The sequence below is a fragment of the Blennius ocellaris genome, assembly GCF_963422515.1.
Source record: "Blennius ocellaris genome assembly, chromosome: 14".
NCBI lineage: Eukaryota > Metazoa > Chordata > Actinopteri > Blenniiformes > Blenniidae > Blennius > Blennius ocellaris.
In genome coordinates, this window is record NC_137663.1 from 18,588,472 (window position 1) to 18,604,689 (window position 16,218).

The 16,218-nt window shown below is 42.4% G+C and overlaps 1 protein-coding gene across 1 annotated transcript in view; it reads left to right on the top strand.

Annotated features, from left to right (window-relative positions):
* Positions 1 to 16,218, top strand: part of sptbn2 (spectrin, beta, non-erythrocytic 2) — a 39,871-nt gene that overhangs the window by 2,517 nt on the left and 21,136 nt on the right. The window contains exon 2 of the mRNA XM_080509467.1: positions 6,991 to 7,178. Coding sequence (XP_080365593.1) covers positions 7,022 to 7,178 — 157 coding nt within the window. The 5' untranslated portion in view covers positions 6,991 to 7,021. The remainder of the gene's footprint in view (positions 1 to 6,990; positions 7,179 to 16,218) is intronic.

Genomic DNA, 16,218 nt, shown 5'->3' on the forward strand with positions numbered 1-16,218 from the left:
GTGCACATACTTGACTCTGCTTGTGATCAGTAATACAAACACACTTTGAGCCTGTATTGACTTAACCTGCAGAGAAAGGTGAAAGATGTTAACAGCTCATCACATGAGGCATGGGCCTGAATTTGGGTATCTGTGTGAAAAACTGGCTAACCGGGAAGCGCATGTAAGATGAATTATTTGCAGGCGCACTTTGGAGGAACTTGGCACATGTCAAAGATGGACGTGACAAAAGTTCTCTATCGCAGTTATTGTATTTGAGTAAAGCTCACTAGACTGTGTCTCGTCTGCAAATTGATAACTGCTACCGCAGAGATCATAATTCATAATGTGATTATGTATGCCCACAGGGTGAAATAATTGCAGAACCTTTAAAAAAAAAAAAAGCTACAGACAAATGGATGGATGAGAGATGGCTGTTCGCCGGCTTTGTGGCTGGCCAGATGAACAACTTTTAACAATAGGTTGGCCCTGCGAGTGTGGGCCCCCTATAGTGCTGATTCTCAAAATCCCCCTTGAACAAGCTTTTCTTTCAATTCGTGCTATTCACACTTTCATTTTGCTGCAGTGAACCACATCACTAACTAAGTCAGTATTTGCCCTTTGGTGCTGATTTCCAGTGTGCATTTTGTCCTCTTTCTTTAGTTTTTTTTTTTTTTTTTTTTTTAAGTTGTGTAAATTTTAACACCGCAAGCTCACCAGAACATACCTAGAACTAACGTCGAAGTAGTACACACTGACCTTAGCGTTGTCTAGACTGACTGAAACATGGGGTTTTTATTTACAGTAAATGTGATGCTGTTTATGTGTTCACATAAAACCGGTCGTTTAATGGCCCATTGAAGTTATCTGAAATTAAAAAAATGTGACGATGGTAATCTGACTCCATGAACAATGACTGTGTATCTGTTTGACTGAACAATCACAAGAATACATCTGTACTGCAGTTAATCTCAGTGTTGGTCAAACAAACTGGGCTGAATCGTGATTTTCGAAAGAATGCAATTTGCTCAGCTCTTCTATTTGTAATGTTGGATGTACTGAAATAAGACAGTGGGGAGCCTATGCGATAGTAGGACATGGCTGGCAAATAGCACCCAGCAAATTAACAGGCACACTTTTGTTCAAAAAAACCAACATTCTAAATGATCAAAGCTCTGCATGAATAGATATCCTTGTTTAAAGATTAGATCGGTGGAGAGTCTGTGTTCAGCGCCTATTGCGGGGGAAGACTTCTCATGGAGAGAGAAGAAAAAAATATCGAGCAGTTGGTGCACCTTTGCTTCACGGGGTCACGAAACGTTGCACACCCCCTCAGTTTCTGCCTGCCAATTCAATTCATAGCGCTGCGTCAGAAAGCATTAACATCTGTAGTCTTTTCCTTAAACACTCATTAAAAAAAAGCATTTACTTGCAATTACCTCCGAACATAAGTGATACCATTTAGTGATGATATTCAGCTGCGATTTTCACTCAAGGCTTCTTGTCAAGCCTCCGATTTAACTTGAAAATATTTGAACTGGCATCCGTTTCGTGCCCCAGTTATCCTGAAGTTGTTGTGATCAAAGGGCTAAACTCCAAGAGACATGGCAACATGCCGTCGATTATGTCGCGAGTGTTTCAAATGTCTTCACTTTAATCTTTTGACAGTATCTGGGAAGTGATAACCTCATCGATACACACCACACGCAGGCCTACTAACAGTGTCCATGCCTTCATTGGGACTTTGGATTTGTTTGTTTTAAAATGGCTTCATCTGCATAAATATTCCGTGGGCTGATGTTTATTTCGAAGCACAGCTACGACTCGGACTCCGTCAGCAAAAGCGGCCGCTTTTATTCTGCACTATAAGTGCAGAATGTGAATTTTCTATTTTATTGTACTTCAGAGACCTGCAATTGGGATCGTTCTAGATTTTTGTATTTTTTTTTCACGAGTATTTGTGGATACTCGGGTGTAGTTTATGCCCTCACACATCTTGTGTTGTAGCTCTTGAGAAAAATAATTTATTGGCTATTTTGAGATGATTTAGTGCATAAGGAGCCTGTAAATTACACAATAAATTGTGAATGTTTCAGAACCAGTTGTCTTTTTTTTTTCACGTAGGATTCAGTCGTTTGATATTCAACTTTACTCATTTAAAGACTAATAGTAAAGTATAATATTTTGATTGAAGCCAAAGCTATAGTTGTATATATCGGTGTTTAATGTCAACATTACCTAAAAATATGTGTATTTGCTCATTATCAGTATGATTAAAAAAAAAAAAAAAAAATGAATTGAACGAAATGTCACGGGGAAAAAAAGACTGCCATCTCTTCTTAAATCGAAATGTTTACTTTAAAGGGCTTTGCGCTACATTGGGTGCCTTGTGCGCCAAAATCAAAGTAACACGTCTCCATCAGTGTGTGGCGGGCGCGCGCTGGCCGCCTGAGTGTTTGATGAATGTGATGCTACAGGTCAACAAAAGACCTCCGCGGTCCTATTCAGCCGGGCATTCAGGCCGGGATCAGCAGCCTGCGGAGGGGGCCTCTGATGCTGGTGCGCCTCTGGCCGCCTCATCTCTGCAAACAGGAAAGGCATGAGCGGCTGGCCTCAACTCTCTGCTGACTCCTCCATTGTGTGGGGCCACTTTGGCGTGGCAGGCATTGTTGTCCCATATTTTCGGATTGACACCCCACCCCCCCCCCCCCCCCCCCCCCGGCCAGCATCATTGGAGTATCACCGGCAAGGTTGATTTGGGGTAAACGCAGAGATGCCACCTCAGCGTGAAACTTGAGAAATGTGTTCATATCAGGCTCATGGCTGCTTCACAGCCACAAAAAAAAAAAAAAAAAGGGAATTTGACATATGAAGGATGCTTCCGTGTATTTGAATTAAAATAAGTGTTTCGAGGATGTTGGTTAGAGTTGTGTGGTGAGGTTCACCACTCCTTTGTTTGGCATTACAGGGAGTGGTTGTGTGTGTGTGTCTGTGCCTGTCTACCCTATTCCCCTGGTGCCTGGTGACAGTGTGGCTGGCTAATGTGCACAATCCTAATTCCCTGTGGGTTGGGGGGGGGGGGGGACTGATTGTGGGCTCTATTTCTCTTTTCCTCTCTCCCTGATTAACGGGTGCAGTGACAAACAGGCCAGCTGGGCAAAGGGAAGCAGGTCTGGGGAGGGAGGAGGGATGTCGGCGAGCGAAAAAAGAAAAGAGGGGCGGCGGCGCTGCCTCTCATGCCTCCAGCTCTGCCCTGCTTTCTTAACCGGTGTCATTCTGTTGTGGAGCCACGACCTGATGTATGTCTGTCCAGTCCGGAGCTGGGCCACGGCCTTGCGGCGCTGCTTTGTGCCCTACTTTCATCCGTCTCTCTTTTTTTTTTTTTTTTTTTTTTCAGAAGCATCATTTTTCTCAACCGCCGCGCACTTGTGGTTGATGTCCTTCCTGTTTGTCTGTTTTGAGGTGATCAAGCACCGATTGAATACACTATTTTATTATTCAAGAAGTCATTTTGAAAAGACAGCGTAAAGGATACCTGACAGATTAGAAAGACTTCATTGCATTAACGTGCATCTTTTGTTCTGCGTTTGTGGATTAGGCCTCGAGGGGATTTTCTTTCCCTGAAAACCTCTTTCATGCCCCCTTTTTTGTGCCACATCTGTCTGCCCTCCTGTTTCTGTCTGCATGTTCAGTGATTTGAGCTGTGTTTTTTGGACGATTCATACAGCAGAGCTTGTGGTTCACATCCAATGCGCGCATGAATAAAAGTGTGCTCAAGGTGATCCTTTATAACGTGTAACCATTTTGTGAAGTTAAAGTTCAGGGCGCCGTTTCCTGTGGGCGTCCTATCTGGAACGGGGAGAGGCGTTGTTGTCGTAGGTGTCGACTGACCTATTTCATGTGCTGATATGCTGATACACTGTATGGCTTCACGCAGTCGTGGGTGGGTTCGCATGTGTGGCTTTTAAAGAGGCACTTTGGGTGTGCGTTGGAAGGGCTGTTGAATGAAAAGGTGTAATAGGTCAGCTCAGCTCGCATGTGTGGTTTTAATGTCACATGGTGTTGTGTGGGCGGATGAGCGTGGCCGGCTGTATCATAGTAGGTCAGAGGATTGTTTGTCTGATCCATTGAGGAGTGATTAGTGCAGACACAGAGTCTAGTCTCTTCCTACCCTTAACAAGAGGGGGGGTTCCTCTCTTTTGCCACTGTCAGACTCCTGTGACCTCACTGGCTCCGCCCCGTCCTCCAGACCCCCCCCCCCCCTCTGTCCCCGCCCACAAACAGATTGCCATGGAGTATATCTGCCAGGTCTGTGCTGGCCAGTGTTTTGTTTTTTTTGTGTGTGTGTGTGGCTTTTGCTTCCTTGCTGTGATGTTTGGTTATTTAAGCTGTAAAGACATTCGACCACTTAATTCTTTCTCAACTGCACCACATTAGTCACAATGTGTTTTTTTGTGTTCTTTTAGTTTCAACTGATTTCCCTCAACGACGCGAACACAAATGGGTCCAAGGGGTCAGCTGAAGCTAGAGAATCTTGTGTCTTTCGTGACTTTTGGGTAGCCCGTTGCACACTTTACTGATCAGGCTCGACCATCAGCCGAGTTCTGGGGTGCCGCTGCGTGAGGAGGTAAAAGGTCGGGGGGGCAACATGGAGGCGTTGTTCTGCCTTCTTCATAATCCCTGCACTTAGTTTCTATTCCCAGCCACCTCTTAATCTAGCACTAATAGGATTTGCCAAGCTTTAATTTTAGTTTTAGTTTTTTATTTAATAGCTTGATGTGTGTGTTTGTAACTTGTTTGCCTTGCCTCGAGGCGAATTAGGTCTAGATTCGGCATATCAAGATGCAAGTCAAAGGTCTATAGATAAAAACTCGAGGATTTTAATGTTCGAGCTATTTCCAATTTCTAATTTTGTTCAGAACCAGCTCGATGCAAGTTCACTGGTGTAATGTAAACATGGCGAAAAATGACTGTCCAACACAATGCACAGCAGACATCTGCCCCCTTCTTGTATATTGTGAATAATTCACTTAATACCGGAAGGAACAAATGTAAGCTCTATCTTGCATTGCTGAAAAGTATTGGCTTCCCCAATTGTTGGTTATTTATCGCCTCGTTTGATTGCGGGTCCTGTCATGAGGAATGTCCTGCAGACACGTTACTGACAGTTTTCCATCGAGTCCGATAAATCTCTGGCATTGATTGCCATCGTGCTTAATCAATCACCTGGAGGAAAAGGAGTAAACACAGAGCCTCATTAATGTGTAGTGTGAGCTCAGAAGCCTCACTTTATCTTCACTACAGTGCCTCTTATTCCCTTTTCGCCTCATCGTCTCACCACAGCGCAACAACACCTTTTGACGCTGAGAGTCAATCTGTCATGTTGGCCACATGTGACTTCTGCGGTTTGCGCCATTAAATGTACGAATCAAACACTAAATCAAAAGTTGTGTTCAGCAATCCTCAGTCATGCTTAGACTTGTAGTACGTCCTCTTAACACCCCGCCGATTTTTTACCTCCGTCACCTCTCTGTCAGTCAAAGTCAGCCACAGCTACTAGACACAACAACAGATCAACTCACAGGTATTAGCAAACTGACGACTCAACCTCGCCTATTAATCTGTTCAATGCTCTTAAGCAAATGGCCTCGGTTAGTTAATGGGTCTCTGGCAGGAGGCTTAATCTTAATGTAGGTCCCCCATTGTGTCAGTATAGAATAATAAAGGCAAAATCTGTCTGGCTTCATCCAGTCTCATACAAATGGCACATTTAGTGACGGCATATGTCTAAGGTGTGTATGTTCTATTCCTCTATACAGATTTTGGTAGCTGGATATTTGTAAGATTCCAAACTTTTGACCTCTGTGCTGCCAGCTGAAAAAATATAGCAACACTACTTCGTCTGCATTGCATGTCACCTTCAGTATATTTAGTAATATTGCTCTTGTTAAGCAGGATAAACTGTTACGATGGAGGTATGGTGGAGTTTTTCAACTTGATAATAGAAGGCAATACTTTTGAACGGCTTTGGTGTATGTACATATCAGTGAGTCAGCAGTAGTTGGTGGTGGTGGGGGGGGGGGGGGGGGGGTGTCCTTTATGTGTATGATGTATTGATTGTTTCCATGTCAGGCTGCTTTCTATTTGTAACTGGACACTAAAGTCAAACAAACCAAAGGGTAGAAAGTACAAGGCAGGCTGACTGATGTATTTTGGGGGATTTTGACCACAAGCAGGCTGTCGAGTCCTATTTGTTGTGTACATGAGATCCTGTCATGGTTTTCACCACATATTGTGATTTACACAGGGATGCACTTGTGCATGTGGCGAACATATCATGCCTTGAAAGAGAATGAAATGAGAATACTTTATAAAACACTGTCGGATTATAGTATTTGTGTGTTACTATTGCATAACGGGCACCCAGGCCCTTACCACATGACTTTGCCATGATATATGGACTCAACACTTCTTGTTGTTGTATTGGCATGACTATAAATATCTGCCACAGCCTTTGATACATCATTGGTCATCTGCGTGTAATGCATAACGTTTGCAGGAGTTTTTAAATGTGCATTTATACAGACGGCACCACATTAATTGATACTAAAGTTTTGTCACAACAGTCGGGACAAAATGAGATAACGGGAATTTTCTGGCCTCTTTAAGTGTTTCTATAACGAGGCTTCTATAATGAGGCCTTAATGGCAGTGGCTGGACTTATCTGTAGTTTTCTATCAGTCATGCACTCAGGCAGTTACTCTGTCAGCCTCCATTTGCATGCGGCGGTCGTTTGAGGACGTCAAACTCAAGTGCACCTGGATACTTATGGGTACGCAGAAGAGTGTCTTTTTTTTTTAACTGTAGAAATGGAAAATATCAGCCAAGTTAATGAAATACAATTGCCTGGACGTTAACATTTTAAGGCGTATAAAGCTATGCAGCGTCTTCCCTTTGCTTGCAGCTTTTACACTGACCGTGGACGCTTTTGTGTTTCTCTTTCTGTTGTAGGTTGGATGTGTTTTGTGCCAGCCGGGACACCATGAGCACGATCTCGCCAACAGATTTTGACAGCTTGGAGATCCAGCAGCAATATAATGACATCAACAACCGCTGGGACCTGGCAGCAGAGACCGAGTGGGACAATGAGAACAGCTCGGCTCGCCTCTTTGAACGGTCTCGAATTAAAGCTCTTGCAGGTATGTCACTCCACCGCTCGCACCATTCGGAACGGTACGGATGCTGTGCACGTAACTCAATCGAGACATGAGTTTGTGCGTACCTTCTTTGCGATAATGGAAAAGAAAATGTTGTCAGAGAAAATCCTCATATTTTGCCGCTTGTGTGGCGATTATTTGTGAAAACAGCACTTTTAAATATGCAGCAGGCAGCTCCAGATGACATGTAACGACGACAGTGATGAATGACAGAATAACACTCACTCACAGAAATCTAATTAGGTTTTGTAGACATGGGAGCAGGTTGGATTCTTTTCCCCTCCCAAGAGCCAACCATCCTCTCTTTATAGATCAAGACAGGAATACTTGCAAAAGGAGGACAACGCTGTATTGTAATTTCACCAAAGATGAACTCTATGTAGGCTGGTTTCTTTTTTCTTTTTGGGTGAATTTCGTTTCTATTTTATTTATTTTTTCTGCAAGAACCTCACTATCCATGTTTTGTACATGCATTGAGCTAACCGAAATGAAGTTGAAGGCTTTCGCTGTTTATACAACGTTAATGTTGTTCTGATGACAGATTTATTCCTCAAAGACGCGCGTGACCTTGACACGCTTGATATCCTTCCAAGCTGTGCACACGCATGACAGTCTGGCTGTGCTGGAAGATCCAGACACGGTAACCCAGGTTGAACTCCGGAATGCCTTGTCAGCCACGTTATTACATCCTGTGTGTGAATTAACCAAACCATTTAAAAAGGCAGCAACCTCGTGCAGACGCGTTCTCCTTGTTCGTAGTCAGCACAGGGCGCAGTGACATAAAGGACCCAGTAGAGGGAAGCAACACGCACACACACGTTTGCACTGGCACCAAAATATTTTTTTTTCAAAGCTAAAACTCATCTCCCTTTCTATTCCAGCCTCACTTATTCCTTCAACTGAGAACAAACTTCAGGTGTTTCTGTGTTCAGAGGAGTAAAATGTACACCTCATGCAAGTGTTTGGAAATGGCTTCCGTTTTGCTCTAATTTTTATTGCATTCTATTAGGATGTCGTGTCTGTAATGATACTGCTTGCACACATGTACCTGTGTGAGCGCGTGGGCAGGCGTGTACAGGACTGCCCATTTGCCTCTATTTGAAGACCCACAATCCTCTCTGTTTGACAAGTGCAGACTTGATGCGCACATTCTTCGACTTGCTATAGCAGCTATTTCCCCAGGCGTAACTCCTGCCCACCGTTTCCAAGTGATCCCAAAATGTCAAGTCCTTCTGCCTTTTGTAGTGAGCTGCCTTACTTTATTGCTCAATCAAGCCTTGGCCGCTTCTCACCTTGAACATACTTCCTCGTTTGCATTCCTTAAGTATCTTCCAATGGGACGAATTCACTGGTGGGACGTGAGTGCATGTGGCATGTTTCTCTGCCGCAATCCCACTGTCCTGGTCATTTGAAGTTCCAGGAATTCTGTTTTTTTTGTTCCACTTCACATCAGATATTTATGGCCGATGTTTGGAGTACGGTCCAGCTTCTGTCTTCCCCTGTATTGTGGCGAGATGGATCAAATTCACATGCTCGGCACTCGATCTCTCTTTACACCCCCCCCTCTGATCGTGCTCGTTTCCCCCAGTAGCTTCTATCTTTTCGCGTGTCCCGCCTGGGTTCATTCACTAAGGCCAAGTCGTCATTAATTATCATTACTTCCGCCGAGTTTCTCCCACATTTCCCTTTGGCAGATTTATCAGCTTGTTTTCACATCACACAAGGTTCATAATGTAACTGTCAACCTTATTTAGTGTGTTTATTTAAAAGTATGTCCAAGTGATTAATGTGTGGAGGAGACCATTTTTCCACACCACGATTTGTTGGCAAGCACATGTCAGACATGTCTACCCGCTTAATGGTTTTGCGATACTTACTATATGTCCAGTGGTGTCTTAAATGAGCATTGCTGTGGTTTACTAGTTTTGTCGGCGCATGTGACCATAACTAAGCATCTGTTCCTCAGGAGGAAGTATATCCTCATTAGGCCGGTCTTCCTCCATAAACACCCAGTCAAAGAAGCCCTGGGGCCTGTGGTCCTCTAATGAGACCCATCCAGATGCTGCCAGCTCATCGCTACAAACGCAGATCGCAAAAATAATGACACTTTTATGCCGCCACCCCCTGACCGGACCAAAAAGGCGTCGACTTTTAAGGCCGTGACCTTTGTCCTTCCTGTGTTTTTTATATGGCTCTAACTTGGCTTCACATGTTTTCAGCCGCGAGAAGCTTAAATCTCATTCAGTGTGTTTTGAAAAATATTTCTACAATGGTCTCTAATTGTATATATGCTGATATATGATAATCTTAACGTTGCACTATATTCAGTTACTACTGATTTATTGTTGCTGTTGCGTAGAGGAGGCTTTCATAAAACTTCTTGTTCATGTCCTACTTTAGGAGTTGTGATTGTTGATGATGTTACTTTGTTGAAAGACACGTTTTAAAATCCCAAACGTAAATGTTGTTACTTCACAGGTGCAGTAATGCTGCTAGTAAAACATACAACTTGTTGAAACAGTATAGTTGCTGTAATGATTTTTTTTTTTTTTACCGGTGATGACTCGCTCGTCTCCCACCACTGTCGAAACATATGCCTGACAAACAAAAGATATACAATTTGACTTTTTCGAGGCCGGGAGAGCGCTTGCGTGTTGTCTCTGAGACTTTCTCAACGGCTTCCTTCCTGTGTTGAGCGCCTTTTCTTGAAGTAAACCTCCGACTTCAGAAAAAAAAGGGGAGATCAAGTGTTGCCTTCGAGAGTGACAGAAGTAAGAAGAAACCGCACAGAGATAATACCACGCGATCTGATTGGGACTTTGGCGATGCACCTTCTTTACAGGCCACACCCCGGTGCGCCCTGGAATTAAGGTGAGTTGGATAATCCACCTCGAGCTACACTGAGCAAAAAGACTCTTAATGGTTTAGTCCACCACTACACCTCCTCCCTCCCTTTTCACCCTACCACCACGTTCTTCCTCTGTGCTCCTCCCTCAAACACACCTTATGCAAATGACACGAGTTTTCAGAAGGCACAGCAGGCTTTGTTTACACAGCTATCCAACCATGGCCGGTTAGCTCGCCCCGCTCTGCTCTGCTCCACTAAATGCACGTCGAGAGTTTGGAGGGAAGGAATACCCAGGCTTTCTTCGCCACAACCACGGAGAGGAGGCCAGAAGAGCGCCGGAGTGGATGAAACAAGAGAACATTTTGTTCTTGAGTTTTGTTGAAATATTTCTATGAAAAAAAGAAGAAGAAAAAAAAGTCTATCCTTGCTCCTGTCGCGGTGCTTTCATTGGACAAGGTGGGACGTACAGTAGATGGAAGTGAAGAACAGGCGGCAACTTTTTCACGCGTGTCGTGTGTGTGTGTGTGTATGTGTGAGAGGCACAGCAGCAGGAGGCTCAACCAAGACATTTTGGATATCTAAATCTTCCCCTATCAAAGGATTTCATACTTTTTGTTTTCTTTTTTTGCAACTGTTGCCTTTGTGTGCTATGTGCATTGCCATTCACTTTGTGTTTGAGAGGAATACTTATTAGAGAGATCATTTAAAAAAAAAAAAGAAAAGAAAAAGACGATGGAGTGGGAACAGAGGGACAGAGAGTCCTGCTTGTCTCCAGCAGCATTTGTTAATCAGGTGCAATATTCCAATATACTGGAAGGAAGATTTAAACAGCTGCAAGGTAAGAGTCTTAACATAGTACATTTTTGTTCATTTATTATCATCTGTTCTCGTCGCGTCTCAGACTCTCTGATGTGTTAATGTTTACATGTATTGATTGATTTGTCTGCAGTCTTTAACACGGGTCCGGTTGTTTGGTTCAACTCGAGAGAATATTTGATGTCGGATTGAACTAATTGACCAGGGTTGGTCATCGGTACAGGTGCTTTTGAGTTACAACTGAGTTAGAGCCGTTAAGCGGTTTCCTATCGTAAGTGTTTTATCTGTGGGAGGTTGAAGAAATGTTTCTTTTCTCTTAGTTCTGCACTTTTTCTGATTTATCTGTGGGGAGAAATGATACCCATACTTGAGACTGTACGCTTCAGCTCAGATCTAAAGCTCGCAGGCAGTCTGGCACCTGATCACTAGGCCACCTGTCCTTTCTTATCTTATTACAATGCACAGCTCTGTAACTGGCCGAAGCCTGCATGGCCCGGGAGGTCCAGCACACAGAAATCAGAGGCCTGTGGTTGTGGCTCAGGAAAGAATGTGTTAACTGAACGACACTTCGATAATTAGGAAAACTCCAAACTTCCAAATCCAAATTTTATTTTATTTTTTTTTATTTTAAATGACCTTTTAAATATCAGACGTGTTCATATTAAATTCAGCTTTGGAGCTCTTAATCCTAACTTCAGTGTTGAGGTTTATTGTTAGATGAGTGTTCATATGAAACTGAAATGTCAGTCAGTTTTTTTGCATGAAGATCAGTCTTGCTCATTTCCTGTCCCTCCCCGATTGCCGCCTTAAACGTAGAGCCGTCTTTGTAGTTATTTGAGGGGCACGTCTGCTCTTCCAGCACGTTTGACATTCTTTTCGTGACCCAACAGTGTTTAATCTCCTGTATCAAGAAATACTCTGATTACGAGAATCATTGAGACTGATCCAGTGAAAAGAAGAAAATGTGTATAAAGGACTATCTGACTTTTAAGATCTCTCCTCCGTTTCCACACTGACTGCAACAAGGATCATGAGTGGAGATAGAAATCACACACACACACACACATGAAAAAAGATTGTGTTATGTTCTTCAAATATTGTACAAGAGTTCAGCTTTGTGATTCATTCAGGCAATCCCATACACAAATAGGCTAAATAAATGTACACGCCTCCAGTTTTGGCTTTTTTTAGTGAGAGAAGGGAAAAAAAATCAACTTGCTGTGCAATCTTATGGGGTCAAAGATTGGTCACCAATTTTTTTTCTGACATGACTTTGTACACTTCCTTCCACAAAAAAAAGAAGGGAGGGCTATAGATCTATTCAAACTTATTTTGACATTTCTGGATATGTTCTTGATCAGGTTTATTGTGAATATACTTATACAGACCCAGATGCACGCACACATTCAGACAGCACCCACTTGTATTTCCAGTTTGACCATCCCCGCAGCTCATTCTTTGTCACTTCAGCCTCGCGCGGAATTATGATGTCGCTAGAATGACAAAGTAGAAGATGTGCACTCAGCCATCTTGTCACGCTTCCACTCATTATTTGATTTGCATGAAAATGCATCGAAAGCTTCCTTGAGTTTAAACAGTTGTCACATTACATGTGGTGACGAGACAAATGTGAAAGGAAATGTACTGGCAAAACTATATATATTGCCCTGTATTTAAATCTACGTGAAGTCAAATGTATTATTTATATTGCAAGTTTAGTTTTTTTGTTTTTAAGAGAAATACAGTGAGAGTTTTGCTAAACTGCAGACTCCTGGTCCAAAGGGTCACTGTCCAATCTACAAGTGACCTGCTGTGGACTTTAGCGAGACCGTTACCCACCAGGCTTTTCGCAGCATGTGTTTATTCAAATAGTGAGTACTTTGACACAACCTGTGACGTTTGTTTTCCTCCAAAAACACACACAAAAATGAAGTGATGGCCAAACAATGGAGAATTTGCACTGAATTGAAGCATTTTCTATGTCCAGTCAGTGTCTGTTTTTTGTTTTTTTCCATACTACCTGTAACTATTTTTGTGGTTTGAATGACAATTCTGAGTTCTACATTGAACATTTAGAGTTTCTGCTGTGAGCAAACCGCGTTGGTCAAGTATCCAGTGGAGAAGCACACTATGAATTAACTGCCGTAACCTAATATTTCTAAAACTCTTAGTGAAAGCTCTGACTCCAGTGGCCTCCAGCTGTACCAGAGTCACATTACCTTGTTGCAGGTTTACTGCACGTACACACAAATACTTGCAAAATGGCTTTTTGTTTGTCTAGTTAAGCCAATATTGACAGCTTGCCGCTAAGGAGACTGACAAGAAAGTGCAGTTTTAGAAATGTCAGGACAGTTATTGTCCTTTTTTTATATTTGACACCCCCTTTTTTTTTTTTTTTTTTGTATTCAGACTTTGCTGCTGAGGTATGCTCGTTTCTGTCTTTTGCTCTCAAGGGATTGGCCTTGGACAGTTTCCATCTCCCTCACCTCCCCTCATTCTCACCTACAGCTGCAGATAGCACAGAGAAAAGTGATTGAAGAATGTTTTCAGTCTTCAAAAAGGAAAGAAAATGTCCAGTAATGTCAGGTTGTTGTTTTTTTTTTTTAATTGCAGTAAGAAACCTGTTGAAGTTAGACAAGTATTTATACTTGCAAACTCGAACCGTTGGGTGTAATTCTTAACACATGCCATTTGTGGCGAGGCAGCGGTTTTACCACAGCCCCGACTTTCAAAGTCGTGAGCAAAGGAAGGGCAGTTCCGCTTTAAAGGAGAACACGATTTTGAATTGCATACACATCTGCATGTTTCAGATTGTTTACTATATTTTTTTCACTATGCATTACAATCATACAAATATTACAAGTCTTGGACCGTGACAAATAAATTAAACAAAGTGGAATATTACAGATCAATATAATTTTGTTGTTAATTTGCAGCTAAAGATTTGATATTCTTTACATACTTGGACTTTTGAGGCACTGTTTCTGTAGCTGAAGGAAACTTAATGTTGTGTTATTGGTAAATTAACACAAACCATGGAGGTTGAGAGAAAAACCGTGATGCAATTTCTTGTGGAAACACCTTTGACCGAGTGCGGTAACCTATTAATGTGCGACTCAGATTCGTAGTCAGGTTTAAGGAATTATCAAGGGAGGGAGTAGAAAATGGAGGCGGCGTATCCCTCGTACACAGTCAAGCTTGGCAGCTATGAATAGCTGACTGTACGCGGTGTACTTTTGTTCTATGGCTGAAACATTATTTCCCCCCCCCAAAAAAATATCTTTCAGTGATGGTTTGTCAATGTTTGCATTGTTCAAGGCCCCATGCACTCGCTTCGCAGCTCAACCCGCCTACTGGTGTCAGTGAAGAATGATAACCACTAACCACAAAGCTCACAGGCAGCGCCACACTATCTTGAGTATTTTCCTCAGTGCCGTATGTGACAAGTACTTGATGGTATCCCTTTAATAATTTCCCCTGGTCTGTAATCTCACACAGCAACACAGTTCAAGGCCGGTGACTGTGGATTCTTGAGTTTGCCAGGCGCCTCCAGGCGGGTCTGAATTCTTCTGCTCTGTGCCTGTGTGCATGCAGCATTTTGATCCTCAAGATAACTTTTCAGAAGAGTTACTGGTCAATGTGTGTATCGATAATAAGGCAATAACGTCATTGTTCTCAATAATGTTTCCAGTTGTGTCAGAAGTTCTCATCAAAGCAACAGATTGTCAGCCGCCTTGTTTTCCAAATAGGGTTCCATGAATTTACAGTGATATTACAGGTTGTATAGTAATTTAAAGATGTATAAAAAAATTTAAATTTGACTCCTAAATGTGTTTCAGACATCGCTGGTTGTGAATATAAAACCAAACTAAAGTAGGGTTTCCATCCAGGTTAAGTACATCAAAGTTTTTGTTGTTTTTTTTTTTTTTTTAGTATTACAATCTGAGATTGCTGAAGCTGGAAAGCGTCATCGTCGTTTTATTCCTGATGTCTTCGACTTTCTGAGAGAAGAGCTGTGAAGTCATACTCCCACTGATGTATGCTTTTCTTTGGACCTGTTGGCACCAGATGATAATCGTGTCTGTGCGGAAATGTTAAAAAGACGGTCATTAAAGATTGATGGAGGTACTGTACCCATCTTTTGGCAGCAGAGGTGACCAGTGGAGCTAATTATGCAAGCTCAGGGTGGGTGACAAACAGGAGGAAGGCATTAGCAGGGCGGGCTAATGGCGAAATTGTTGGCAGCACTTAAAGATGATCAGCCTGTGCTGGGGCCAGAAATATATTAGTTAAAGCTTTTGGCACTTCTTGTAAAAACATTATATTTAAAAGCGAGAGGAAATGGTCATTTAATTTGAAATCTGGTATTTTCTTGCCATTTGTATTAACTGCTTGTTATGGAAGGTTATTTATGGGAGCAGTCATTTGCTAAAACAATGCAATTTGATTTGGTCGTTCATCAAAGTATTGCTTAACTTTTCTGAGTTTACAGACTGGGTTTGATCAGTGTCTTTATGTTTAATAAAACTCACAGAACACTTCTGTCACATTCAGCATCTCCCTCATTGAGTGGTGTTTGATATTTGGAGGTGTTCAGCCATCAATCATTTCCTGTGTGCGATTTCCTTACAATACATCCGAGCAATGTTTTGGTAAGACATCTAATATTTCGACATGAAAATTTGGAGCAACATGACTGATGACCATGAGTGGCGAGGAGCAGCGATGTGCCACGCATGCTGGCAGCCGACCAAACAAAATAACGACGACAATTACAGGCTGTTGCATTATTGTCAGGAACTCGTAAAGCAGCCTCCACTCGTACCTCATGTTTCTTTTGCAGTGCATGCTTTCAGTGTGTATAAAATTTAAAGCTACTGGAAACATTTGCAGGGCAGGAAGTCATCGCCGACATGGCAGGAATGTATTGTCATGTAACCCTGTTTTACCATTTTTCTTGACATGAGAGTATTTGAATAGAGCAGGACTTGGGCAAATCAAGGTGACCTTGTCAAATAGAAAAGCACATTTACTTAAATCATGATAAATCCACAATTTATCAGCAGCACTTTGAATTATTTCAACATGCGCATACAGCTGAGTTCTGTCAGTCTTGCACTGCACATACTGTATGTTGTTTTGAAGCACTGATGTGACACTGCGTTGATTCGTGGACGACTGTGAGTCTCGGACCAATCGCTTCATGTTAATGTTGTCGCTGTCTCCTTGTTATCACCAAACACAATCGCAGCCAGTATGAGCCACACAGACGGGATTAAGTCTGGCGGCGTATTTTGCTCAGATTACCTGCTGATATTTATCATTATGTACAGTGGCCAGGTTCGTTTGATGGTGAAA